The following is a 24,472-nucleotide window of genomic DNA, read 5'->3' as shown; positions in this document are numbered from 1 at the left end:
GGGACAGCTCTGCGGGAATTCCGCCCAGGCTGCCGTCCCCACTGGGGCTGATAACTCTGGTCCCTAATAACTGCGACTCCTGATAACCATGGTCCCTAATAACTGTGATCCCTAAAACACATGACCCCTAAAAAGCCTTACTCCTGAATAACTGACACCCCTAATAACCCCAACCCCTAATAAGCATGACCCCCAAAAAGCATGGTCCCTAACAACTGTGACCCCTAAACAATGTGATCCCTAAACAACGTGGTCCCTAATAACCATGACTTTTAATAGCTGTGACCTCTAAAAAGCACAGTGACCTAATAACCCTGAACCCTGATAAACTTGATCCTAATAACTCTGATCCCTAATAACCCTGACCCAAATAACCTTGACCCCTAGTAACCTTGACCCCTAATTTCCCCCCACCCCATTCTCCCCACTCCCCCTTGGGGTGCGATTCCTGCCAACCCCAATTGCACCAGCAGCCCCCAAACCCTCCATCTCCCACCCCTGCGGAGCCTCCCCCAAATTCCCATTTTCCCCTCAATTTTTAAGCCACAAACAGCCAAACCGGGGTAACTTTCCCAGCTGTAAAACAAGGGGAAGGGAGCAAACACCCACTGCTTTGGGGGTGGATTTTGGCAGCCCCCTTGGATGCTTCCACCACCAAGTAAAAGTGACCAAATGAGCACAAACCTTCTTTTGTGGGGGGGCTTTAAACCCACCTGCTGTTGGATTAACATGTCAGATCTGCTCCCCCAGATCGGGGCAGTAATAATGTGATTATCCGGATCCAGCCACGGGCAGGGAAGCTCATTACAGAGCATTAAAGAGGGAAAAATTGGGTTTTCTGAGGTTCTAATAAAACCTCGTTTGCCTTCCAGGTGTCCGTGAGGCTCGTTTGGGGGGTTATGTGTGGGTTTCTTTGCAATTTGCTCCTCCAGCCTCGCTCTCTGACCACGGTTTTGGTGGAAAAAGGGGAATTATCCCATTTTTCCGGCGGTGCCGAGGTTTCGGTGTTGCCCGGACTAACACTGCCATCTACCGAAACACCGTTATTATAATACACCCTCATATTTCCATTTTCCTCACCCAAAAGAGTCTCTTTCCTGCGTTTTTAGGGACACACAAAGCCCCCAAACAAACCCCTGGTTCTGCAGGACAACACCGCTGCCCATCCCCAGTCCGGCCTTGTCCCCCGCCAGTGCTCCAGGGGACAATTTTGGGTCCCTTTTTGGGTCAAAGTGGCATTTGCAAGCACTAAGTGGGGAAACTGAGGCACAGCTGAGCTGCCCACCCCTCGTTAACCCAGATGGGCCGCACCTGCAGCTCGTTGGGGTATTTAAGGCTCCTCTTGAGGCATTTTCTTGGGTTTTGGGAGAGCTGAGTTTGGGGTGTGTGGCTTCTCCAGGGATGGGGGAGCCCAGTGGATTTGGGGGGCAGCCATTGGGGGTCGTGCTGCCCACGCCGGCCCCTGAGGTGCTGGAGCTGGTGCTGCGGCAGCGCCACGGCCCCCTGCCCCGCGTCGCCGCCATCGCCCGCCTGCGCCGCGGCCCGGCCGGCGGCTACGAGCACACCGGGGACCCCGCCGAGGCGCTGGAGCGGCGGCGAGCGGCCAACGCCAAGGAGCGCGAGAGGGTGAGGGTGCCCCCAAAAATCACCCTCTGCACCCCCAAAAATACCAAACTGCGTGGGGTTGGGCGCAAATCGCGGGAGGCGAATGTCTCATGGTGGTGGCACTCGGGGTCACCTTGAGTTGGGGACAACCTGAGGTTGCTTGGTGGCAGGTTATGGGGGGCCCTGGGTTGATCCTAGAGAGCCCACTTTAATCCTGGGGTCCAGTTTAGTCTGGGGACACAGTTTAATCCTGGAGGAGTCCCTGCTTTAATGCTGGGGACCCAGTTTAGTCCAGGGACACAGTTTAATGCTGGAGGAGACTGTGCTTTAATTCTGGGGTTTCAGTTAATGCTGGGGGATGCAGTTTAGTCTGGGGTCACAGTTTAATCCTGGAGGAGGCTCTGCTTTAATGCTCGGGTCCCAGTTTAATGCTGGGGTCACAGTTTAGTCTGGGGTCACAGTTTAATGCTGGAGGAGGCCCTGCTTTAATTCTGGGGGCACAGTTTAATGTTAGAGGGGCCCAATTTAGTCCAGGGACTCAGTTTAATTCTGGAGGAGGCCCTGCTTTAGTGTTGGGGACACAGTTTAGCCCGTGGACACAGTTTAATGCTGGAGGAGGCCGTGCTTTAATTCTGGGGACTCAGTTTAATGCTGTGGGGCCCAGTTTAGTCTGGGGACACAGTTTAATGCTGAAGGAGGTGCTGCTTTAATCCTGGGGACCCAGTTTAGTGCTGAGGACACAGTTTAATCCTGGAGGGGTGTCGGTTTAATGCTGAATGGGCCCCTGTTTAATCCTGGGGACATAGTTTAATCCTGAGGGGGCCTGGTTTAGTCCTGGGGACCCAGTTTTATCCTGGGTGAGGCCTCGTTTAATGGTGGAGGCTCAGTTTAATGGGGGGGGGGAGGCTTGATTTAATCCTTGGGGGGGACCAGTTTAATCCTGGGGACACAGTTTAGTCCTGGTTTAATGCTGAGGATCCAGTTTAATCCTGGAGGGGCCCTGAATTAATAATGGGGACACAGTTTAATCCTAGAGGGGGTCCACTTTAATGCTGAAGGGGCCCTGGTTTAATCCTGGGGCCACACTTCAATGCTGGAAGGGACCCCTTTTAAAGACGGGGCCCCAGTTTAATGTTAGAGGGGTCCTGGTTTTGTCCTGGGGACCCGGTTTAATGCTGAATGGGCCCCTGTTTCATCCTGGGGACCCAGCTTAATGCTGGAAGGGCCCTGGTTTAATCATGGGGTCCTATTTTAATGCTGGAGAGGACCTGGTTTAATGCTGGAGAGGCCCCAGTTTAATGCTGGAGGGGACCTGTTTTGAAGATGTGGCCCCAGTTTAATGCTGGAGAGGTTCCTGTTTAATCCCGGGAACACAGTTTAATGCTGGAAGGGCCCCTGTTTAATCCTGGGGTCCCAGTTCAATGCTGAAGGGACCCCTGTTTAATCCTAGGGATCCTGTTTAATCCTGGAAGGGCCCTGGTTTAATCCTGGGGTCCCAGTTTAATGCTGGAGGGGCCCTGGTTTTATCCTGAGGACCCAGTTTAATGCTGGAGGGGACTCATTTTTAAAGATGGGACCCTAGTTTAATGCTGAATGGACTCCTGTTTATTCCTGGGGACCCACTTTAGTGCTAAAGGGACGCCTGTTTAATCCTGGGCACCCAGTTTAATGCTGAAGGGACCCCTGTTTAATCCTGAAAGGACTCCGGTTTAATGCTGATAGGGTCCCTGTTTAATCCTAGGTACCCAGTGTGATGCTGGAGGGGACCCGTTTTTAAAGATGGGACCCCAGTTTAATGCTGGATGGGCCCTGGTTTTATCCTGGAGACCCAGTTTAATGCTGGAGGGAACCCATTTTTAAAAATGGGGCCCTAGTTCAATGCTGAATGGACCCCTGTTTAATCCTGGGGACCCACTTTAGTGCTAAAGGGACCCCTGTTTAATCCTGGGGACCCACTTTAGTGCTAAAGGGACCCCTGTTTAATCCTGGGGTCCTACCTTAGTGCTAAAAGGACCCCTGCTTAATCCTGGGCACCCAGTTTAGTGCAAAAGGGACCCCTGCTTGATCCTGGGCACCCAGTTTAGTGCAAAAGGGACCCCTGTTTAATCCTGGGCACCCAGTTTAGTGCAAAAGGGACCCCTGTTTAATCCTGGGCACCCAGTTTAGTGCAAAAGGGACCCCTGTTTAATCCTGGGCACCCAGTTTAGTGCAAAAGGGACCCCTGCTTAATCCTGGGCACCCAGTTTAGTGCAAAAGGGACCCCTGCTTGATCCTGGGCACCCAGTTTAGTGCAAAAGGGACCCCTGCTTGATCCTGGGCACCCAGTTTAGTGCAAAAGGGACCCCTGATTGATCCTGGGCACTCAGTTTAGTGCAAAAGGGACCCCTGCTTGATCCTGGGCACCCAGTTTAGTGCAAAAGGGACCCCTGCTTGATCCTGGGCACTCAGTTTAGTGCAAAAGGGACCCCTGTTTAATCCTGGGGACCCAGTTTAACGCTGATAGGGCCCCAGTTTAACCCCCGTGTTTCCCTCCTTGGCAGATCAAGAACCTGAACAGCGGCTTCGCGAGGCTGAAGGCGCTGGTGCCCCTGGTCCCCCGCGACCGCAAGCCCAGCAAAGCCGACACGCTGCGCGCGGCCGCCCGCTACATCCAGCTGCTGCGGGGGGTGCTGCAGGACACAGGGGGCTGCCAGGTACGGGGGGGGGCACCCCAAAATCGGGACCCACCAGCCTGAACCCCCCTCTGACACGGGGGTGGCGTTGGGAGGGGCTGGGCTGGATTTTCTTGCTTGACATTTTACCAGTCGTTTTAAAACTAAAAGTGAATTATTATTCTGGGGAGGGGGTGTTTTTCAGCGGGGGGGGGGGGGCAGGAAAGGAAATCAATCTCAATATTGGTGATTTTTAATTCCCCTTTGCCGTTTCTCCCCGTTTTCCCAGGGGCACAACGTGGGTGCTGAGCAGGAGCCAGGTGACAGCAGAGAGGGGACACCCGGGACCTGGGCCCCCCCCCACCCATGGGGTCCCCCCGGCCTGTGCCCCAACCCGGGGTCACTGCAGGACAAAGGGGACCCGGTGAGTTGGGTGCACCCTGGGGGTGGGGGGCACCCATGGGCCTCACAGGGGGCTTGTGGCTTATGTCAGCATGACCGGGGTGTTGCTTCAAATCAGCTTTTAAGCCCCCCCAAAGTTTTGCCTCCACCTTTTATTTTCCCCACCCATTCCCCCCCTTTCCTTTCCCACTCCCCCGATTTTTTTCTGTTCCCCCCCCCCCCCCTCTTTTTCTCTCAATGTTTTTAATGTTTTTCAGGTTTTTCCTGCCAACCCCTGAAAATCCAGTGTGTCCTGAGGGTGACGCCCAAGTCCAACACTCCAGCACCGATTTTGGGGCCGCGGGGTCGGATGCAGCCCTGGACCCCCACACCGGGGGTGTCACCCCAAACCGGGGGTGTCACCCCCAACCCCGCACCGCCCGCCTGTCCCCAAACCAGGGCTGTCACCCCCAACCCACCACCACCTGCCCTGTCCCCAAACCGGGGGTGTCACCCCCAACCCACCACCACCCGCCCATCCCCAAACCGGGGGTGTCACCCCAACCCAGCACCACCCCCTTTCCCCGAACCGGGGGTGTCACCCCGAACCCCGCACCGCCCCCCCTGTCCCCAACCCGGAGGGGGTGTCACCCCAAACCGCGGTGGGGCCCCCGCGCCGTCATTAATTGCTCCGTGCCGATGTAATCAGCAATTAGCGGTGCTGCTCCTTCCCTTCCCCCCTCCCCCCCCGCCACCAGGTTGTTTCCCACGATTCCCAATTAAGGATCTCGCAATGAAACGGGCTCTGGGGGTGTCTGTGATTTGGGGAGGGGGGGGGGGTCCTCCGGGGGGCGGGGCCAGGCGGGGCGTGGCGGGAGCTGGACCTGCGCGGGGGGGCGGGGGGCGGCCCTTTGTCAGGATGCTCTGAGGAGGAGGAGGTGGGTGATGGCCGCAGCATCCCCCCCCCACGGGGAGGGTTTGGGGGGGGACGGGACGGGGGGGACCATCTGGGTGACCCCCCCTATTTTCCTGCTTTTGTCTCATCCCCCAAGCCGCCTGCATGTAGATACGGGGGGTGCAGAGCATCATCTTCCCCCCCACCCAAGGCCTTTATCCTCCGAGGGCGGTGGGTACCCGATCCCCCCACATCGCTGCTCATCTTTGGGGGGTGCGATGCTACGTATGCGCCCCCCCCCCCCGCGAAAAATAATATCCCTATTTGTTTTATTTTATTCCCATCCGCCATCCCTGCGGCTGCCGCAGCGGCGCTGGGTGCGGTGCGGGCGGAGGCGGCCGGGGATGCTGGGGGGGGGCAGATTTGGGGGGGGTGTGTGTGTGTCCGGCACACAGGGATGTGGGGAGGCCCTTGGACACCCCTCTGCTCTCCCCCCGCGATGCTCAGGACCTCGCTGCCGCTCCCCCTGGGCCGGGGGCACCGTGGGACCCCCACCCAAATTGTGCCCCCCCCCCCCCGCCGTGAATACAGCCTGGAAAAGGCTCCCGACCCCCCCGAGCCAGGTCGGTCCAGGGCAGCAAAAATTGGGGGACACACACGGGGGGCTGCGGGCAGGTCGGAGCTTGGATTTGGGAGGGGGGGATCTGGGGGTGTCCCCCCCCGATTTGGGGGAGCAGGTTGGGTTTGAATAAGCGGATCCAGTTTGTGTGTCGTCCCCCCCCCGCCACCGGACCATATTTTGGGGGGTGGGTGTCGCTGCTCCCATTAGTGCGCTGAGCTGCCCGTTCTCAGCCGGGTTTATGGGGGAGGGGGGGGCACCCCAAACACTCCCGCCCGGGACACCCCCGCACCCCCCCGGGTGTCCCCGCTGCTCCTGACAACTCGGCACCCGGACGGGCCAGGGCGGGGCCGCGGGGGGGGCGCCTTATCTGCACCCGCAGCTGCGGCGTGTTTGGGTATTTTTGGTGGTTTCTTCGCAATCTGTATCGCGGCGGGGGGGGGCGGGGGGGTGACACTGTCCGTCTGTCCGTCTGTCCCTCTGTCCGTCCGTCCCACCGCAGGATGAGCGCGGCTGCCAGCCCCGAGCCCCTGCCTGAGCCCCCCGGGCCCCGCTTTGCGGGGGGCTCAGCCCAGGACCCCCCCGGGGACCCCCCCGGGGACCTGCGGGCGCGTAACGAGCTGCGGGGGGACGTCAGTGTCACCGAGCAGAGGAAACGGGTGACAATGATCCTGCAGAGCCCGGTGAGGAGCCCCTGGCCCCAACCCCGTCCCTCCTGTCCCCAACCCACCTATCCTCCTGTCCCCAACCCCATCTCTCTTGTCCCCAACCCCATCTCTCTTGTCCCCAACCCCATCTCTCTTGTCCCCAACCCACCTATCCTCCTGTCCCCAACCCATGTGTCCTGTCTCCAACCCCATCCCCCCTGTCCCCAACCCATGCGTACTGTCCCAAGCCTGCCCCTCTTGTCCCCAGCTCCATCCCTCTTGTCCCCAACCCCGTCCTTCCTGTCCCAAATGCCACCACATGTCAGCTCAGGGCATGTCCCCACTCATCTGGTGGTGCTACTGTCACAACTGTGCCACCAAGCTCATGGCGCTGCTGTCACCAACTTGCCAGTGCCACCACTGTCACCATGCCACCAAGCTGGTGGTGTTGACACCAAGCCAGTGGTGCCACCAAGCTGGTGATGCCCCCAGACTGGGGGCAGGAGAGATGGGGTTGGGGACAAGCCAGGGCTGTTGCTGCCACCAAGCTGGTGGTGTTGCCATCACCATGCCACCAAGACAGCGGTGACACTTCCACCAAGCTGGTGACGCTGCCACCACCAACCCAGCAGTGTCCCTACCCCGTTGGGTCACCGTGTCCCTTCCCCGGGAGGTGACACGGGGGGATCGCGTGTCACAGTCTTTCAGGGAGGAGCTGGAGAGCCTCATCCAGGAGCAGATGACGAAGGGGAACAACTCGTCCCACGTCTGGGCCCTGCGGCAGATCGCCGACTTCATGGCCACCACGTCCCCCGCCACCCTCCCCACGTCCCCGCTCGGTACGGCCAGGCCCACCAGGGGCTTTTGGGGGGAAAATTGAACAGTTTGGTGAAATTCTGGAGGGTTTTGCTGAATTCCTGGGGTTGTAGGTGAGAAAACATCCCCCAGGACCTTGGGGACCACCAAACCTTCGTGACTGCTCAACCTCAGAACCCACTAAAGCCTTGGGGCCACCAAACCTTTGTGGTCAGCAAATCTTAGGGACCACCAAAGCCTTGGGGCCACCAAAACTTGGGGACAACCAAACGTTTGGGGCCACCAAAGTTTTGTGGCCAGCAAATCTCAGGGACCACCAAAACCTTTGGGTTCACCAAAGTCTTGGGGTCACCAAACCTTTGAAGCCATGGATCCTTTGGGGTCACCAAAGTCTTGGGGTCACCAAACCTTTGAAGCCATGAATCCTTTGGGGTCACCAAACCTTTGGGGCCACCAAAACCTCAGGGACCAGCAAAGCCTTGGGACCACCAAAACTTGGAGACAACCAAACGTTCGGGGCCACCAAACTTTTGTGGCCAGCAAACCTCAAGGACCACCGAAACCTTTGGGGCCACCAAAACCTCAGGGACCACCAAAACCTTGGGGCCACCAAAATTTGGGGACAACCAAACGTTCGGGGCCAGCAAACCTCAGGGACCACTAAAGCCTTGGGGTCACCAAAACCTCAGGAACCACCAAAACTTGGGGACAACCAAATGTTCAGGGCCACCAAAGCCTCAGGGACCACCAAAACCTTTGGGGCCACCAAAACCTTGGTGTCACCAAAGCCTTGGGGCCACCAAAACTTGAGGATAACCAAATGTTTGGGGCCACCAAACTTTTGTGGCCAGCAAGCCTTTGGGGCCACTGAAACCTTTGGGGTCACCAAAACCTTTGGGGTCACCAAACCTTTAGGGCCACCAAAACCTTGGAGCCACCAAACCTTTGGGGCCATCAAACCCTTGGGTGTCACCAAACCTTTGGGGCCATCAAACGCTTGGGTGTCACCAAACCCCACTCCACAACCCTCCCCTCCCCATCCCTGGGAAACCCCTGTTTTTTGGGGGTGTCCCCATTGACCAGGGGGTGTCCTGTCCCCAGGGCTGGTGGCCGTGACCCCCATCAACGACTTGCACGGGGCGGAGGGGCCGGCGCTGGCGCGGGGGGAGCGGCTGATGCGCTGCAAGGTGGGGGCTCTGCACCGGCTGCTGGACCTGTACGGGTGGGCACAGCTGGGACACGCGGCTGTCACCGTGAGCACCGGGGGCCTGGGGGGGTCTCGGGGGAAGTTTGGGGGGGCTGGGGGCAGTTGGGGCTGTTTGGGGGGTTGGGGGCTTTTTAGGTGGTCCTGAGGGGCTTTTGGGGAGTTTCGAGAAGGTTTTTTAGAGGGTTGGGGGGTCGATGCTGTTGAGGGCTTGAGGAGGTTTTGGGAGGTTTTTAGAAGGTATTTTTGGGGGTGAGAGGTTTTGGGGGGGATGTGGACTTTACAGGGGTTGAGTTTTTTTTTGGGGGGGGTTGGGGCAGTTGGGGTTTGGGGGGATCAGGTTTTGGGGGGTGGGGGTTTTGGGGCTGGGGGCTTTTTAGATGGTCGTGAGGGATTTTTGGGGAGATTCGAGAAGGTTTTTTAGAGGGTTGGGGGGTCGATGGGGTTGGGGGGGTGAGGAGGTTTTGGGAGGTTTTTAGAAGGTATTTTTGGGGGTGAGGGGTTTTTTGGGGGGTTGGGGTTTTGGGGGGGATGTGGAGTTTACAGGGGTTGAGGTTTTTTTGGGGGGGTTTGGGTCAGTTGGGGTTTGGGAGGATCAGGTTTTGGGGCGTGGGGGTTTTGGGGCTGGGGGCAGTTGGGGTTGTTTGGGGGGTTGGGGACTTTTGAGGGGGTCTTGAGGGGGTTCAGGGGGGATTTTGGGGCGGCTTTTTTAGAGGATTTGAGGGTTTTTTGGGGTGGAATTGGGGGGTTATCAAGGATTGGGGGTCTTTTTGGGGGTGGTGATTTTGGGGCTGGGGAAGTTGGGGTTGTCTGGGAGGGCTGGGGGGTCTTTTAGGTGGTCCTGAGGGGTTTTGGGGGAGTTTTGGGAGGGTTTTTTAGGGACTTGAGGGGTTGAGGGGTGAGGAGGTTTGGGGAGGTTTTTAGAAGGTATTTGGGGGGAATTGAGGGGTTGGGGGGGGGTTGGGGTTTGGGGGGGGCTGGGGAGTTTACAGGGGTTGAGTTTTTTGGGGGGGGGTTTGGGTCAGTTGGGGTTTGGGGGATCAGGTTTTGGGATGGGGGTTTTGGGGCTGGGGGCAGTTGGGGTTGTTTGGGGGGTTGGGGACTTTTGAGGGGGTCTTGAGGGGGTTCAGGGGGGATTTTGGGGGAGTTTTGGGGGGGCCTTTTTTAGAGGATTTGAGGGGTTTTTGGGGGGGAATTGGGGTGTTAGCAACGGTTGGGGTTTTTTTGGGGGGGAAGTGGAAGGTTTTGGGGGTTTTCTGGGGCAGTTGGGAGATTTGGGGGGGATTTTTAGGGGGTCCTGAATTTTTATTTGGGGGGGTGGGCATTTTGGGGCAGGTTTGGGAAGGTTTTATTAAGGGTTTGGGGGTTTTGAGGGTTTTTTGGGGGGTTGAGGGTTTGGGGGGAGTGAGGGAGTTGGGGGAGTTGGAAGGGTTGGGGGTTATTTGGGGGGGTTTAGGGGCAGTTGGGGTTATTGGGGGGTCGGGTGGTTTTTGAGGGGGTCTTGAGGGGTTTGGGGGGGCTATGGGAGGGGATAGGGGAATTGAGGGTGTTTTTTGGGGACTGAGGGTTTTTGGGGGGGGTTGGAAGGTGTATGAGAGTGTTTGGGGAGTTTGAGGGGTGTTTTGGGGGGTGAGGGGTTTTTTAGGGGAGTTGGGGAGTCAGCAAGGGTTGGTTTTTGGGGGGTGGGAAGTTTGGGGGCTTTTCAGCGGGGTTGGGGGGATTGGGATTTTGGGGGAGCTGGAGGGACTGGGGTTTAGGAGCAGTTTGTGCTGCTTTGAGGGGTCTTGAGGTGGTTTTGGGGGGGAGTTTTGGGGGGGGTTGGGGTATTTGGGGGGCTGAGGGTTTTGGGGAGAGTTGGGTTTTTTGGTATACATTGAGATACATGGTTGGGGTTTTTTGGGGGGGGGGAGGTTTTTGCAGGTTTCAGGGGGAATTTGGGGGGATTGGGGGGGTCAGTTTTGGGGACACTTTGGGGGGTTTAGAGGGGTGAGGTTTTTTTAGGTACTTTGGGGGGATCTGAGGTTTTTTTGGGGGGGATTGAGCTTGTTTTGGAGGGGGTGGGGGTTTGGGGGGCGGGTTCTTTTTGGGGGGATTGAGGGAATTTTGGGGTTGATTGGGGGGATTTAGTGGAATTGGTGGCTTGGGGGGGTTGAGGGATCTGGGGGTGTCAGAGTTTGGGGGGTTATTTTGGGGAGGTTTGGGGGTTCTTTGGGTAGAGTTGTGGTGGGTTTGGGGGGGTTGGAGGAGTTGGGGTTTTTTGGGGGGGTTGGGGTTGGTTTGGTTTGGGGAGGTTGGGGTTGGTTTGGGGGGGTTGGGGTGGTTTGGGGGGGTTGGAGGTTTGAGGTTGTTTTTGGGGGGGGTGAAGGTTTTGTGGGTGTCAGGAGTTTTTCAGCTGTTTTGGGGGGGGTCAAAGGGGTTGTGGTTATTTGGGGGGGGTTGGAGTATCTTGGGGTTGTGTTGTTTTTTGGGGGGGAATTGGGTGAGTGGAGCTTTTCTGCCGGTTATATTTTTGGGGGGAGCTTTGGGAAGCGGGTAGTTTTTCGGGGCGGGGGGGGGGGTGTGTGTTTTGTAACTCATTTATTCTCTATTTCTGCCCCCCCGGTGCAGCTGCGGGTCAGCAAGGAGCAGGAGCACTTCCTGGTGGCCCCGCAGGGCCTGGCGTGCAGCGAGGTGACAGCGGCCAGTCTGGTGAGCCGCGGCCCCCCAAAACTCCTCCACACACCCCCAAAGAGGGGGACACCCGCAGCTCTGACCCCCCCGGCCCCCCAGGTGAAGGTGAACGTGCTGGGGGCCGTGGTGGAGCCAGGCAGCACCGGCTTCTCCCCCGACACCCGCAGCTTCGGCCTCCACGCCGCCATCTACGCCGCGCGGCCCGACGCCCGCTGCATCGTCCACCTGCACACGCCGGCCACCGCCGCCGTAAGATGGGGGGAAACGGGGGGGTCTGGGGGGGAAAGCAGGTTTTTTTTGGGGGGGAAAGGGGTTTTTTGGGGTGGGGGGTGTGTGTTTGTTAGGCCGGGGGTGCCACGTCCCGCCGCAGGTGTCGGCCATGCGCTGCGGGCTGCTGCCCATCTCCCGCCCCGCGCTGCTGCTGGGAGACGTCGCCTACTTCGATTTCCGCGGGGAGGTGGAGGACGAAGCCGATCGGGTCGAGTTGCAGAAATCCCTCGGTCCCACCTGTAAGGTGAGGGGATGGGGATATCTGTGTGTGTGTGTGTGCGTGTCCCTGTCCCCTCCTTGTCCCGCTGACGCTGGGTGCCGCAGATCCTGGTGCTGCGCAACCACGGGGCGCTGGCGCTGGGCGACACGGCCGAGGAGGCGTTTTACAGCATCTTCCACCTGCAGGCGGCCTGCGAGATCCAGGTGAGCGCCTGGGGCGGGCGGTGGGCTGAGCAGTGGGCTGAGCAATGGGCTGAGCAATGGGCTGAGCACTGGCTCGGCTGCTGGGGGGCTCCGGGAATCAGCACCGAGCTGGGAACGGCCTCGGCTGCCGGCACCGCGTCCCCGGAGCTGCACCGAGCTGGGACAGGTCCCTGGTGACGGTGCCTTGATCTCAGACCGTGCACCGAGCTGTGCCAGGTCTCTGGTGACAAGATGTTGATCTGAGACCATGCACTGAGCTATGCCAGGTCTCTGCAGCCAATATATTGATCTGAGATGGTGTACTGAGCTGTGCCAGGTCTCTGCTGTCAATATATTGACCTCAGACCATGTACTGAGCTGTGCCAGGTCTCTGCTGTCAATATATTGACCTCAGACCATGTACTGAGCTGTGCCAGGTCTCTGCTGTCAATATATTGATCTCAGACCATGCACTGAGCTGTGCCAGGTCTCTGCTGTCAATATATTGACCTCAGACCATGTACTGAGCTGTGCCAGGTCTCTGCTGTCAATATATTGACCTCAGACCATGTACTGAGCTGTGCCAGGTCTCTGCTGTCAATATATTGATCTCAGACCATGCACTGAGCTGTGCCAGGTCTCTGCTGTCAATATATTGACCTCAGACCATGCACTGAGCTGTGCCAGGTCTCTGCTGTCAATATATTGATCTCAGACCATGCACTGAGCTGTGCCAGGTCTCTGCTGTCAATATATTGACCTCAGACCATGCACTGAGCTGTGCCAGGTCTCTGCAGCTAATATATTGATCTGAGACAGCGCATGGAGCTGTGCCAGGTCTCTGTAGCCAATACCTTGATTTCAGACCATGCACTGAGCTGTGCCATGTTTCTGGTGACAGTGCATTGATCTGAGACAGTGCACTGAGCTCCACCAGGTCTCTGCTGCCAATATATTGATCTGAGACCATGCACTGAGCTGTGCCAGGTCTCTGCTGCCATTATATTGATCTGAGACCATGCACTGAGCTGTGCCAGGTCTCTGCTGTCAATATATTGATCTGAGATGGTGCACTGAGCTGTGCGAGGTCTCTGCTGCCATTATATTGATCTCAGACCATACACTGAGCTGTGCCAGGTCCCTCCTGCCAATACATTGATTTCAGACCGTGCACTGAGCTCCACCAGGTCTCTGCTGCCAATATATTGATCTGAGACTGTGCACTGAGCTGTGCCAGGTCTCTGCTGTAAACACATTGATCTGAGATCATGCACTGAGCTGTGCCAGGTCTCTGCTGTAAATACATTGATCTCAGACCATGCACCGAGCTGTGCCAGGTCTCTGCTACCAATATATTGATCTGAGATGGTGCACTGAGCTGTGCCAGGTCTCTGCTACCAATATATTGATCTGAGATGGTGCACTGAGCTGTGCCAGGTCTCTGCAGGCAATATATTGATCTGAGACCATGCACTGAGCTCCACCAGGTCTCTGCTGCCAATATATTGATTTGAGATGGTGTACTGAGCTGTGACAGGTCTCTGGTGGGAGTGCATTCATCTCAGACCATGCACTGAGCTGCGCCAGGTCTCTGCTGCCAATATATTGATCTCAGACCATGCACTGAGCTGTGCCAGGTCTCTGCTGCCAATATATTGATCTCAGACCATACACTGAGCTGTGCCAGGTCCCTCCTGCCAATACATTGATTTCAGACCGTGCACTGAGCTCCACCAGGTCTCTGCTGCCAATATATTGATCTGAGACTGTGCACTGAGCTGTGTCAGGTCTCTGCTGTAAACACATTGATCTGAGATCATGCACTGAGCTGTGCCAGGTCTCTGCTGTAAATACATTGATCTCAGACCATGCACCGAGCTGTGCCAGGTCTCTGCTACCAATATATTGATCTGAGATGGTGCACTGAGCTGTGCCAGGTCTCTGCTACCAATATATTGATCTGAGATGGTGCACTGAGCTGTGCCAGGTCTCTGCAGGCAATATATTGATCTGAGACCATGCACTGAGCTCCACCAGGTCTCTGCTGCCAATATATTGATTTGAGATGGTGTACTGAGCTGTGACAGGTCTCTGGTGGGAGTGCATTCATCTCAGACCATGCACTGAGCTGCGCCAGGTCTCTGCTGCCAATATATTGATCTCAGACCATGCACTGAGCTGTGCCAGGTCTCTGCTGCCAATATATTGATCTCAGACCATGCACTGAGCTGCGCCAGGTCTCTGCAGCCAGCGCGGTGCCCGGCATAGGACACACTGGCGCAGCCACAGGACAATTTGGCTGCATCGTTTGCTTCTCCCCGGCACAGGTGTCTGCACTGGCGAGCGCGGGCGGCGCCGAGAACCTGATTGTGCTGGAGCGCGCCAAGCACCGGCCGCACGAGGTGGGCTCGGTGCGCTGGGCCGGCAGCACCTTCGGGCCCATGCAGAAGAGCCGCCTGGGCGAGCACGAGTTCGAGGCCCTGATGAGGATGCTGGACAACCTGGTGAGCACCAAAACCGCAACGACTTCCCCCAAAATACACAATAAACCCTTTTTCTTTAACCCCGGGCACTCTCTGCCTTCCCAGGGTTACCGCACGGGCTACACCTACCGCTACCCCTTCGTGCAAGAGAAGAGCAAACCCAAGAGCGACGTGCTGATCCCCGCCACCGTGACGGCCTTTGTGTTCGAGGAGGAGCCGGCGCCGGTGCCGGCGCTGCGGCAGCATGCGCAGAAGCAGCAGAAGGAGAAGACGCGGTGGCTCAACACCCCCAACACCTACCTGAGGGTCAACGTGGCCGAGGAGCCGCAGGGCAGCGCCGGCAGCCAGAGGACCAAGACAACGGTGAGGGGCGGCCCAGGGGTCCGTTTGGGAAGGGGTTTGGCTCAGGGAATTTTGGGTACCAAAGGGTGATGTGCAGGATGATGTTGAGCCCACCAAAATGAGGTGCGGTGACACCCGGGGAAGTTCCAGAGCTGTGAAACGCTTTGTTTAGCGCATTTATTGAACACAAGTTGCCTTTCTCCCTCTATTCCCAACCTAATAATAAAACTCCAGCCCAGGGGGCCGAGCACCACGGGCTTTATTGGGGTCTCCCCTCTATGTAACACACGTTTATTGGGTTCTTCTCTATAAGTAACGCATGTTTATTGGGGTCTTTTCTCTATGCAACACACAGTTATTGGGGCTTCCCTCCATGTAACACACATTTATCAGGGTCTCCTCTCTATGTAACACACATTTATCAAAGTCTCCCCTCCAGGTAACACACATTTATTGGGGTCTCCCCCTCATGTAACATTTATTGGGGTCTCCTCTCTATATAACACGTTTATTGGGGTCTCCCCTCCATGTAACATACATTTATCGGGGTCTCCTCTCTCTATAACACACACTTATCGGGGTCTCCTCTCCCCACAACGTATTTATGGGGGTTTTCTCTGCGCCACGCAGTGGCTGAAAGCAGACGAGGTGGAGAAAGGCAGCAGCGGGACCCCCATCCGCATCGAGAACCCCAACCAGTTCGTGCCGCTCTACACGGACCCGCAGGAGGTGCTGGAGATGCGCAACAAGGTCCGGTCCCGTGGTCCCATCCCCAAAACCCCCACGGTGTTGTGACACGGGGTCCCCACCAACCCCAGGACTCGGGGGGGTTTTCTCTGTTCTCCCCTCCCATCTCGCCCCCCAGATCCGGGAGCAAAACCGGCAGGAGGTGAAGTCGGCGGGGCCGCAGTCGCAGGTCCTGGCCAGCGTCATCGCCGAGAGCAGCCGCAGCCCCGTATGTCCCCCCTGCACCCCCAACCCCGCCACCGAGCACCCCAACACACAGTGGGGTGACACCGCGCCGGGGGGGCTGTTTCAGTCCACAGAGAGTCACTTGGGGGACGCGGAGGCCAAAGAGGCGTCGCGGGAGGAGGGACCCCCCGAACCGGAGCCCCCCAACCCCTTCAGCCAACTGACGGACCAGGAGCTGGAGGAGTACAAGCGCGAGGTGGAGCGCAAAAAGCTGGGGCTGCAGGGTAGGAGGGGAACGGGGGGGCCCTCACCACAAATTGCACACTTGGGGGGTGCCCCACGGACCCCAGGGCCAGCGCGTGTCTCTGCCAGCAGGTGACAAGGACGTTGCGGCGGAGGAGACCCCGGTTGCGCCCCCCAAATCACCCCCGGCCACCCCGTCACCCACGGAGCCCTCGGAGGGTGAGTGTGTCACCCCCGGGGACAAACAGAAGGGGCTGCAGCACCAAACCCACTGAAACACAGAAAAATGTCACCTCCCGTGTCCCTCTGCCCCCTGGGGGGTCCCCAGGCCACAGGGTTCACACCACAATGGCACCGAAGCTACCGCTTGGCATGAATGTCACAGCAGAACACGAGTGTCCAGCGGTGGCTTTGGCAGGGGACACCCCCGTCCCTCTCCCAGCGCATCAGGGCTGCGATGTTCCCATTGTTATACACCCCAAAGCACAAATTTGTCACCCCCCAAACCGCGGCGGGTCTGGGGGGGCGGGCACGTGGCTTCTGGCTTTTCATCGTGTCTCATGGTGTCTGTCTGTCTGTCTCCACAACGTCTCCCTGTCTCTCCCCTCCACGCGTGGCTGTGGCCCCAGGAGTCCCCTCTGAGTCCTTGTCACCGTAGTAAGTACGGAGAGGCCGGGACGAGGGACGTGGCCACCGCGCTGGGGTGTCCCCGCTCCCCGTCCCGGCTCGCAGCAGGAAACCCCTCGTGTCACCTCGTTTTCTTTGCCACCCGCTTTACTTTGCCCCGCGCTGCCCCGTCCCGCTCTCATCCCACCGCCGCTCGTTCCGCGGGGACGGGGGGAGCTCAGGAACGCAGGAGGGGGACAAGTCCCGGCGTTTTGCATCCGCGGGGGCCAAATCCACCTCCTGCCCGGGTCAAACCGGCGCCTTGCGGGGGGGGTTAAACCTCCAGCCCCAGTGTCACCACTCCCCTGTCCCCTTGCCAAGGTGACAAGAAGGCGGACGGTGGCCAAGCGCCGGGTGACACCGAGGAGCCGCCAGCCGTGAACGGGAAGGACGAGGAACCGAGCACCGAGGAGAGCAAAGGTGGGGGGCAGCCGACCGCCCCCCCCAGCACCGACACGGAGACCCCCAAGGAGAAGGAGACGGTGACCAGCAGCCCTGTGTCCCCCGAAGGGTCACCCTCCAAATCACCCTCCAAGAAGAAGAAGAAATTCCGGACCCCGTCTTTCCTGAAAAAAGGCAAAAAGAAGGAAAAGATCGAAGCTTGAGGCTCCGGAGGGACGAGCCGCAGCCCCGCACCCCAGTCACATTCTGGGCATGAGGCACCTTGTCCCTTGTCACCCGCTTCTGGCGGCCGTCACCGAGCTCACGAGACGATCGTGGCCCCGTTTGCCGCTGTCACCTCCCTCCTCTCCCGCACCCAGGCTGAGAGTTTGATTCCTTCCCCACCCGCCGCTTGCAGATCCCTTGAGAAACGCGGGGCGCAGCTCGGATCGCTTGGTTTGAGGAAGAAAAAGGTGTTTTTGTTGTTATTTATTATTTTTTACCTCGTGTTTCAAGCTCTGCTGCACTGGCGCTGGCTTCACCCCAGGGAAAACTGTTGGAAACGGGATCAAGCGGGACACGGGGGGAATCGTGTCCTGGGCACTTTTCCTTCCCAGATCGTCACCGTCTTGTCCCCAGGCTGGAGAGCCGCTTTGTCCCCTTGTCCCGGTGCCACCGTCTCACACGTTCACAGGACGAGCAGGATCTGGGCCAGCTCGCACCGCACCTGGCAAAGGGAGAAGCAAAACACCTCTCCGGGAAGATTTTGTGTTATTTAAAACTGAGCAAAACTCCACTCACTAAGTGCTACTTCGGGACGAACACGTGCTGCCAACTCACGCCAGGCACTGCCACCACCGCAGCCCCATCCGCCACTGCCACCACCGCAGCCCCATCCGCCACTGCCACCACCGCAGCCCCATCCGCCACCGCCACGCCGGGTCGCGGCTTTTCCCCGGCACGCGTTTAAAATCCTCCAAACGGCGACAAAACCATCATTACAACCTCCCAGCGCCACCCGTTTGCCCCAGCGCTGGGATCTGGGGGACAAAACCAACGGGTTTGCCATCCTGGGGTGGTGGCCCCAAACCTGCCCGCGGGGAGCCTAAATGTCCCCCTGAGGGCTTGGGGTTCCCTCACCCCAAAGATGATTTTCCCACATGCTACCCCCTGTTTTCGAAGCCTTTTTGCTGCTGTGAGGCAGCTCTCGGGTTTTGTTTTCCCATCTGGAAGAGCAGAGAGGCTGGGGGCCAGGCGGCAGCTTTGGGGGCAGCGAGAACACGGGGTGCAGGCAGGGAAAGGGGGTGCAGGCAGGTTGAAGGGAGGAGGTTTGCAGACCCAGGCAGGGCTGAGATTTGGATCGTGCCAGGCAAATTCTGCACCAAATAGTTAAAATGTCGTAAGTTGTTAAAAATCACACAGATCCACACCTGGCCAGGGTGTCCCCAGGACCCACCTGAGCCCGGTTTTTGGGGGGAATGTTTGACCTGCCCGATATCCCCCCTGAGCTCCAATTCCCCATCGCCCTCCCGCAACACCCAGGGGGACCCTAAGCCCCCAAATTCCCCCCCAGCCCCCGCGTTCCATGTCCGTTCAGCCTCCGAGATGCAAACCGCAGCTCCGCACCCTCTTCCCGTGGGCTGGCGTTTACTGCCACGGATTTACAGGCTTTTCAAGGCCATTTTTGTCATCTCACCTGTCCCCCCCGTGCAACCCAGGCTGGGAAAGCCGTGGCACGGTTGTTCCTGGGGCGATTCCCTGAATTCCAACACTGCCGCTCGCCCCACCGGCCCGGCCAGCGCTGCCTTTGTCCCCAGGGGTTTGGTGACCCTGAGGAATGGGGGCTTTGTGGAGGAGATGGGGATTCATTTCCCCCCATGGAAGTTCAGGGTGCATTTGGCATCTCTTACGGTGCAGGGAAGGTGCAAACAGTCACGGGGATGCGAGTCCTCGATGCTTGGCTAGAAACAAAGATATGAGGGGTCACATCAACGCCACGACTCCCCCATTTTTCAGGCACCCGAGTAACTCCGGATCTCCGTCCCCCTCTCCCTGGGCAGTGTTTCACCCACTGTTCCCAGGCAGGATCCCACACGCTGCTGCTTCTCGCCCCTTTTTGGGTTTTCCATGGGAAAACGGGGACGTGGCCCCGAGAATCGCGGATCCGCCGCCCCAGCGCTCGTTGCTCTCTGTATCTGAAACAAGAGCAGCCAGATTTCCATCTTCACGAGTTCTCCACGACTCGGTGCCTCTTTGGAAGGCGCTGGCAACAGGGCGGCCGCCAAACCCCCATGGAGCGGGACCAGGACAAGGAGGTTCCGCCACCCCGGGGCTGTGGCTGGGGACTGAGGGGACTGCAGGGTGACAATGGGCGCTGGGGAACCCTGTGTGTAAATAAACCCGAGTTTGGCACCCGGCAGCGCTGTGTAGTGAGGGGCGAGGGGGGGTGCGGGCTGCATGGGGTTGGGGATGGGGCTGAGCCTGGGCCAGGGGCTGGGACTCAAGTTGGGGCTGCAGTTGAGCCTGGGCCGGGCCCAGGGCTGGGACTGGTACTAGAATCCAGCGTGTCAGGGGTTGAAGGACCCTGGAAAGCTCATCCAGTGCAATCCCCCCATGGAGCAGGAACACCCAGCTGAGGTTCCACAGGAAGGTGTCCAGGCGGGTTTGAATGTCTGCAGAGAAGGAGACTCCACAACCTCCCTGGGCAGCCTGGGCCAGGCTCTGACACCCTCACCAGGAACAAGTTTCTTCTCAAATTTAAGTGGAACCTCCTGTGTTCCAGTTTGCACCCACTGCCCCTTGTCCTATCACTGGTTGTCACCGAGAAGAGCCTGGCTCCATCCTCCTGACACTGCCCCTTTAGATCTCTGTGAACATGAATGAGGTCCCCCCTCAGTCTCCTCTTCTCCAGCTCCAGAGCCCCAGCTCCCTCAGCCTTTCCTCACACCGGAGATGCTCCACTCCCTTCAGCATCTTGGTGGCTGCGCTGGACTCTCTCCAGCAGTTCCCTGTCCTTCTGGAGTTGAGGGGCCACAACTGGACACAATATTCCAGGTGTGGTCTCCCCAGGGCAGAGCAGAGGGGCAGGAGAACCTCTCTGACCTACTGACCACCCCCTTCTAACCCACCCCAGGTACCATTGGCCTTCCTGGCCACAAGGGCCCAGTGCTGGCTCATGCTCACCCTGCTGGCCCCAGGACCCCCAGGTCCCTTTCCCCTACACTGCTCTCCAACAGCTCGTTCCCCAACTTGAACCTGGGGTTGTTCCTGCCCAGATTCAACACTCCACACTTGCCTGAGTCTAAGCCTGGCCGTGGGTACCACAGCCCCGCCGAGGGGTCGGCCGGCAGGGGGTGGTTCAGTCGCTCCCGGCCCTTGTTCGCTGCGGAACCAAATCGCGATGGCGCCGGCGCCAGGGGGGGAGAGGAGGATGGTGGGGCCGGAAGTGCGGGGCGCGGGGGGCCGAGCGGCCGGAAGTGCGGGCGCTGAGGGGCGGCCATGGGCCGCAGCCGCTCCCGGTCACCGCCGAGGCGGGGTGAGGAGAGACGGGACGGGACCGCGAAGACCCGGGAGAGCCCGGGGGAACGGGGCTGCGGGGAGAGGCACCGCGGCCGCGGGGGGCAGGCGGGGGGACAGACCCGGGCGGGGTGACAGACCTTCACCTCAGGGCTCAGATTGGCGGCCCCAGGGGTGGCGGGATCACCTCATGAAAGCCCTTGAGGTGCTGGAGCGAGTTGAGAGAAGGGAACAGAGCTGGTGAGGGGCTGGAGCACAAGTGTGATGGGAGCGGCTGAGGGAGCTGGGGGTTCAGCTGGAGAACAGGAGCTGAGGGGAGACCTTCTGATCTCTGAACTGCCTGAAAGGAGCTTGGAGCCAGGGGGGTCGGGCTCTGCTCCCCAGGAACAAGCGCCAGGAGCAGAGGAAACGGCCTCAAGTTGCGCCAGGGGAGGTTGAGGTTGGATGTGGGGACCAATTTGTTCCCCAAAGGGCTGTGGGGCATTGGAACAGGCTGCCCAGGGCAGTGCTGGAGTCACCATCCCTGGAGGGCTGGACAGACGGACATGAGGTTCTTCAGGGCAGTGCTGGGGGTGGGTTATGGGTGGACTCCATGATCTTGAGTGGCTTTTCCAACCAAAATGATTCTGTGATTCCTCCAACACACGATCTCCCACCCGCCTGCACCCACCTCAGCTCTTCAGGGATTGATCTGCCAACAGGTTGCTCACCCCACTCCGATCAAAGGGATTTTCCTGCTTCTTTGCCCATTTCTGTGGGTGCCCAGGGGATCTTTGTGCCCATCCTGGAGGGATCGGGGTGAGGGGGCAGGAGAGGAGGCACAAAGTCCCCACAATACCCTTCTCTCTAACTTGGAGCCCAGAAGGCTGCATCAAAAGAAGAAATTCCATGAATTGTTGTCCTTGAGGGTGGTGAGTGCCTGGCCCAGGGTGCCCAGAGAGGTGGTGGCTGAACCATCCCTGGAGACATCCCAGGCCAGGCTGGACGGGGCTCTGAGCAACCTGAGCTGGTGAAGATGTCCCTGCTTGTTGAGGTCATCGATGAGCTCAAAACGTCCCTTTCCACCCAATTCTGTGACTCGGGTGTCACAGCGCGGGTGGGATTTTAAATGACAAAGGGCTGTGAGGACGTGACCACTTACCCGGTGCTTTGTCTCCCCGAGCAGAGCGCCGCCGGTCGCGCTCAACCTCCCGCGAGCGGGAGAGACGGCGCCGGGAGCGATCGCGCTCCCGGGACAGGGACCGGAGGAGGAGCCGCTCGCGCTCCCCGCACCGGCGGCGATCCAGGTGAGCGGCACAGACACCAGGACGGGGAGGAGGGAATTTTGGGGACTCCTTAATGCTGTCACACCGTCTGAGGTGATGACAGAGCCAGGATGGCACAAACCGCCCCATGTTTTTACTGTCAGGTCACCGAGACGGCACCGATCGAGCTCGTCCTCCCCGCCGCGGCTGAAGGAGCGACGGGACGAGGAGAAGAAGGAGATCAAGGATTCCAAAGGCAAAGAGCGACAGATCACAGGTGAGGGGGGGGATTTTCCTCCCTAAGTTCATCGTGGGTTCCCCACCCCCCAAAAAAAACCCCTCAAACTACCCCAAACCCCCAAAACCCCAAACCCTCCAAAAATCCTCCCATAACTCTCCCGCAAGCCCCTCAAGACCCCCTCAAAAACCACTCAACCCCCCAATAACCCCAACTGCCCCTAAACCCCCCCAGTTAACTCCCAACCCTTCCAACTCCCCCAACTCCAAAATCCGCAGTCCCTAAAATCCTGATACTCCCAGAAACCCCCCAAAAACCCCAACCCCTGCTAAACTCCCAAGAACCCCTGGTCCCCCAAAATCCCAACACCCCAAAGAACCCCTCTGACCCCTGAAAAACCCCAATTCCTCCCCCCAAACCCTCACCCCACAAACCCAAACCCTCTAAAAAAACCTCCCAAAACTCCCCAAACCTATTAAGACCCCCTAAAAACCCCAACCCCACAAAACAACCCCAGCTGCTCCCAACCTCAAAGCCACCTGGGCTGTCCTGGGTCCTTCTGCCACCTCCTGTGTCCCCAAAGCCACTTGGGGTGTCCCAAGTTTTTCTGCCGCCTCCTGTGCCTTCATGTGCCACACCGGGTGCCACCAGTGCTTCTGCCACCTCCTGTGTCCCCAGAGCCACCCCATGTGCCACCTGGGATGTCCCAGGTCCTTCTATCACCTCTAGCACCCCCAAAGCCACCCCATATGCCACCCAGGGTGTCTCAGGTCCTTCTGTCCCCTCCTGTATCCCCAAAGCCGCCTGCGGTGTCCCAGGTCCTTTTGTCACTTCCAGCACCCCAAAGTCCCCTCATGTGTCACAGCTCCTTCTGCCACCTCCTGTGTCCCCAAAGCCACCTGGCATGTCCCAGGTCCTTCTGCTACGTCCCTTGCCCCCATGTGCCACCCCATGTGTCCCAGCTCCTTCTGCCACCTGCTGTGTCCCCAAAGCCACCTGGGGTGTCCCAGGTCCTTCTGCTACGTCCTGTGCCCCCATGTGCCACCCCGTGTGTCCCAGGTCCTTCTGCCACTGCCTGTGACCCCCCAAAAGCCACTCGGGGTGTCCCAGGTCCTTCTGCCACTTCTTGTGACCCCCCGAAAAGCCACTTGGGGTGTCCCAGATCCTTCTGCCACCTTCTGTGCTTCCATGTGCCGCCCTGGGTGTCACCTCATGTGTCCCAGCGCCTTCTGCCACTTCCTGTGTCCCAGGGACACCCGAGGGCTTATTTAAGGTGTTTTTGGCAAATCCCAACATATACTTTTACCAAACTCTTTCATTTTCTTGCCGCGGCAGAGGAGGATTTACAGGGCAAGACGGAGGAGGAGATCGAGATGATGAAGACGATGGGATTCGCCTCCTTCGACACGACGAAGGTGAGCGCGGCTCGGCCTCCCGCGGCCCTGCCCTTTTTGGGGACGATCCGCTGAGGTTTGGGACCCTTTCTTTCTTTCGTGTCTTTCAGGGGAAGAAGGTGGACGGCGCCGCCAACGCCTACGCCATCAACGTGTCCCAGAAGAGGAAGTACAGGTTTGCACCCCCCCCGTTTTTCTGATGAAAAGAGTTTTTGTGACGAGATAACGTGTTGTGGAGGAAACTCTGCAGCCACGGGGACCATCGGCTTCATGGGCCTTGGGAAAGAGCAAGATTTGGGGTTTTTTGGGTCAAAAAGATGTGAGATACCTCAGTTTTCTCCTAGAAATGGTGAAATCAGATGGGGAGTGGAAGAGCTGGGGTGTGCGGGTTTATTACCAAAAAAACCCCACTTAGTTTGTTAATTAAGCTACTTTTTTGATGAAGATTTGAGCTCCGGCACTGGGGTCCCCAAACCCCTCGAGACGCCACTGCTTGATGCAAATCCGTGGGGAACTGAGTTCACTTGGGCGGTTTGGGGTATTTTGGGGGGGTTAATCCGATTTCCCCCCGCACAGGCAATACATGAACCGCAAAGGAGGATTCAACCGGCCCCTGGATTTCATCGCCTGATCCCTCGGGATCCCCCCGCCCCGAGACCGGATCCCCGGCAAATTGGGGTAATTCCCGGCAACCCCCCCGAGCGGGTACGAGCCACCAGATCTTAGATTTATTTGTATTTGTACAATTTCCCGCGGGGTTTGATCCTCCCTGGGATTTTGTTGTATTTTTCTTGTTTCCCCGTTATAATAAAACCCTGTGTATATTTTTCCTATTATTTTATTTCCTATGATTTTATTCACCCAGGACCTTCCGCCACAACCCCCCCCAAATT

General features: G+C 58.4%; 3 protein-coding genes across 3 annotated transcripts; all 3 read left to right on the top strand.

Moving 5' to 3' along the window:
* Window positions 1–1,401: 1,401 nt before the first annotated feature.
* FIGLA (folliculogenesis specific bHLH transcription factor) lies at window positions 1,402–6,369 on the top strand. Its single transcript, XM_065856551.1, is given in 7 exon segments — window positions 1,402–1,626; window positions 4,146–4,298; window positions 4,546–4,611; window positions 4,613–4,680; window positions 4,916–5,053; window positions 6,040–6,155; window positions 6,362–6,369. Coding segments are annotated over 7 exon segments (774 nt in total).
* Window positions 5,491–19,606, top strand: ADD2 (adducin 2). Its single transcript, XM_065856626.2, has 16 exons — window positions 5,491–5,575; window positions 6,040–6,155; window positions 6,654–6,834; window positions 7,499–7,637; window positions 8,716–8,867; window positions 11,426–11,506; window positions 11,588–11,737; window positions 11,859–12,002; window positions 12,083–12,181; window positions 14,488–14,664; window positions 14,749–15,006; window positions 15,616–15,735; window positions 15,851–15,940; window positions 16,025–16,181; window positions 16,273–16,359; window positions 17,128–19,606. Exons 3-16 carry the CDS (start codon window positions 6,655–6,657, stop codon window positions 17,409–17,411), a joined length of 2,118 nt encoding a protein of 705 aa, XP_065712698.1. The 5' UTR covers window positions 5,491–5,575; window positions 6,040–6,155; window position 6,654; the 3' UTR covers window positions 17,412–19,606.
* Window positions 19,607–20,632: 1,026 nt separating this feature from the next.
* On the top strand, window positions 20,633–24,415 carry SNRNP27 (small nuclear ribonucleoprotein U4/U6.U5 subunit 27). Its single transcript, XM_065856701.1, has 6 exons — window positions 20,633–20,722; window positions 21,869–21,989; window positions 22,112–22,224; window positions 23,521–23,600; window positions 23,690–23,754; window positions 24,156–24,415. Exons 1-6 carry the CDS (start codon window positions 20,686–20,688, stop codon window positions 24,208–24,210), a joined length of 471 nt encoding a protein of 156 aa, XP_065712773.1. The 5' UTR covers window positions 20,633–20,685; the 3' UTR covers window positions 24,211–24,415.
* The last annotated feature ends 57 nt before the right edge of the window (window positions 24,416–24,472 follow it).

Source organism: Patagioenas fasciata, chromosome 26 (genome assembly GCF_037038585.1).
Source record: "Patagioenas fasciata isolate bPatFas1 chromosome 26, bPatFas1.hap1, whole genome shotgun sequence".
NCBI lineage: Eukaryota > Metazoa > Chordata > Aves > Columbiformes > Columbidae > Patagioenas > Patagioenas fasciata.
Note: the sequence above shows the minus strand (reverse complement) of the source record. Positions and strands in the feature narration are given on the sequence as shown.

Excerpts from the sequence above, each read along its gene's own strand:
- SNRNP27 (XM_065856701.1), top strand. The coding sequence starts at position 20,686 with ATGGGCCGCAGCCGCTCCCGGTCACCGCCGAGGCGGG. Across the intron at positions 20,723-21,868 it reads CCGGTCACCGCCGAGGCGGG|AGCGCCGCCGGTCGCGCTCA; the intron begins GTGAGGAGAGAC and ends CTCCCCGAGCAG. Across the intron at positions 21,990-22,111 it reads CCGCACCGGCGGCGATCCAG|GTCACCGAGACGGCACCGAT; the intron begins GTGAGCGGCACA and ends TTTTACTGTCAG.
- ADD2 (XM_065856626.2), top strand. The coding sequence starts at position 6,655 with ATGAGCGCGGCTGCCAGCCCCGAGCCCCTGCCTGAGCCCCCCGGGCCC. Across the intron at positions 14,665-14,748 it reads TGAGGATGCTGGACAACCTG|GGTTACCGCACGGGCTACAC; the intron begins GTGAGCACCAAA and ends CTGCCTTCCCAG. Across the intron at positions 15,941-16,024 it reads CCGAGAGCAGCCGCAGCCCC|TCCACAGAGAGTCACTTGGG; the intron begins GTATGTCCCCCC and ends GGGCTGTTTCAG.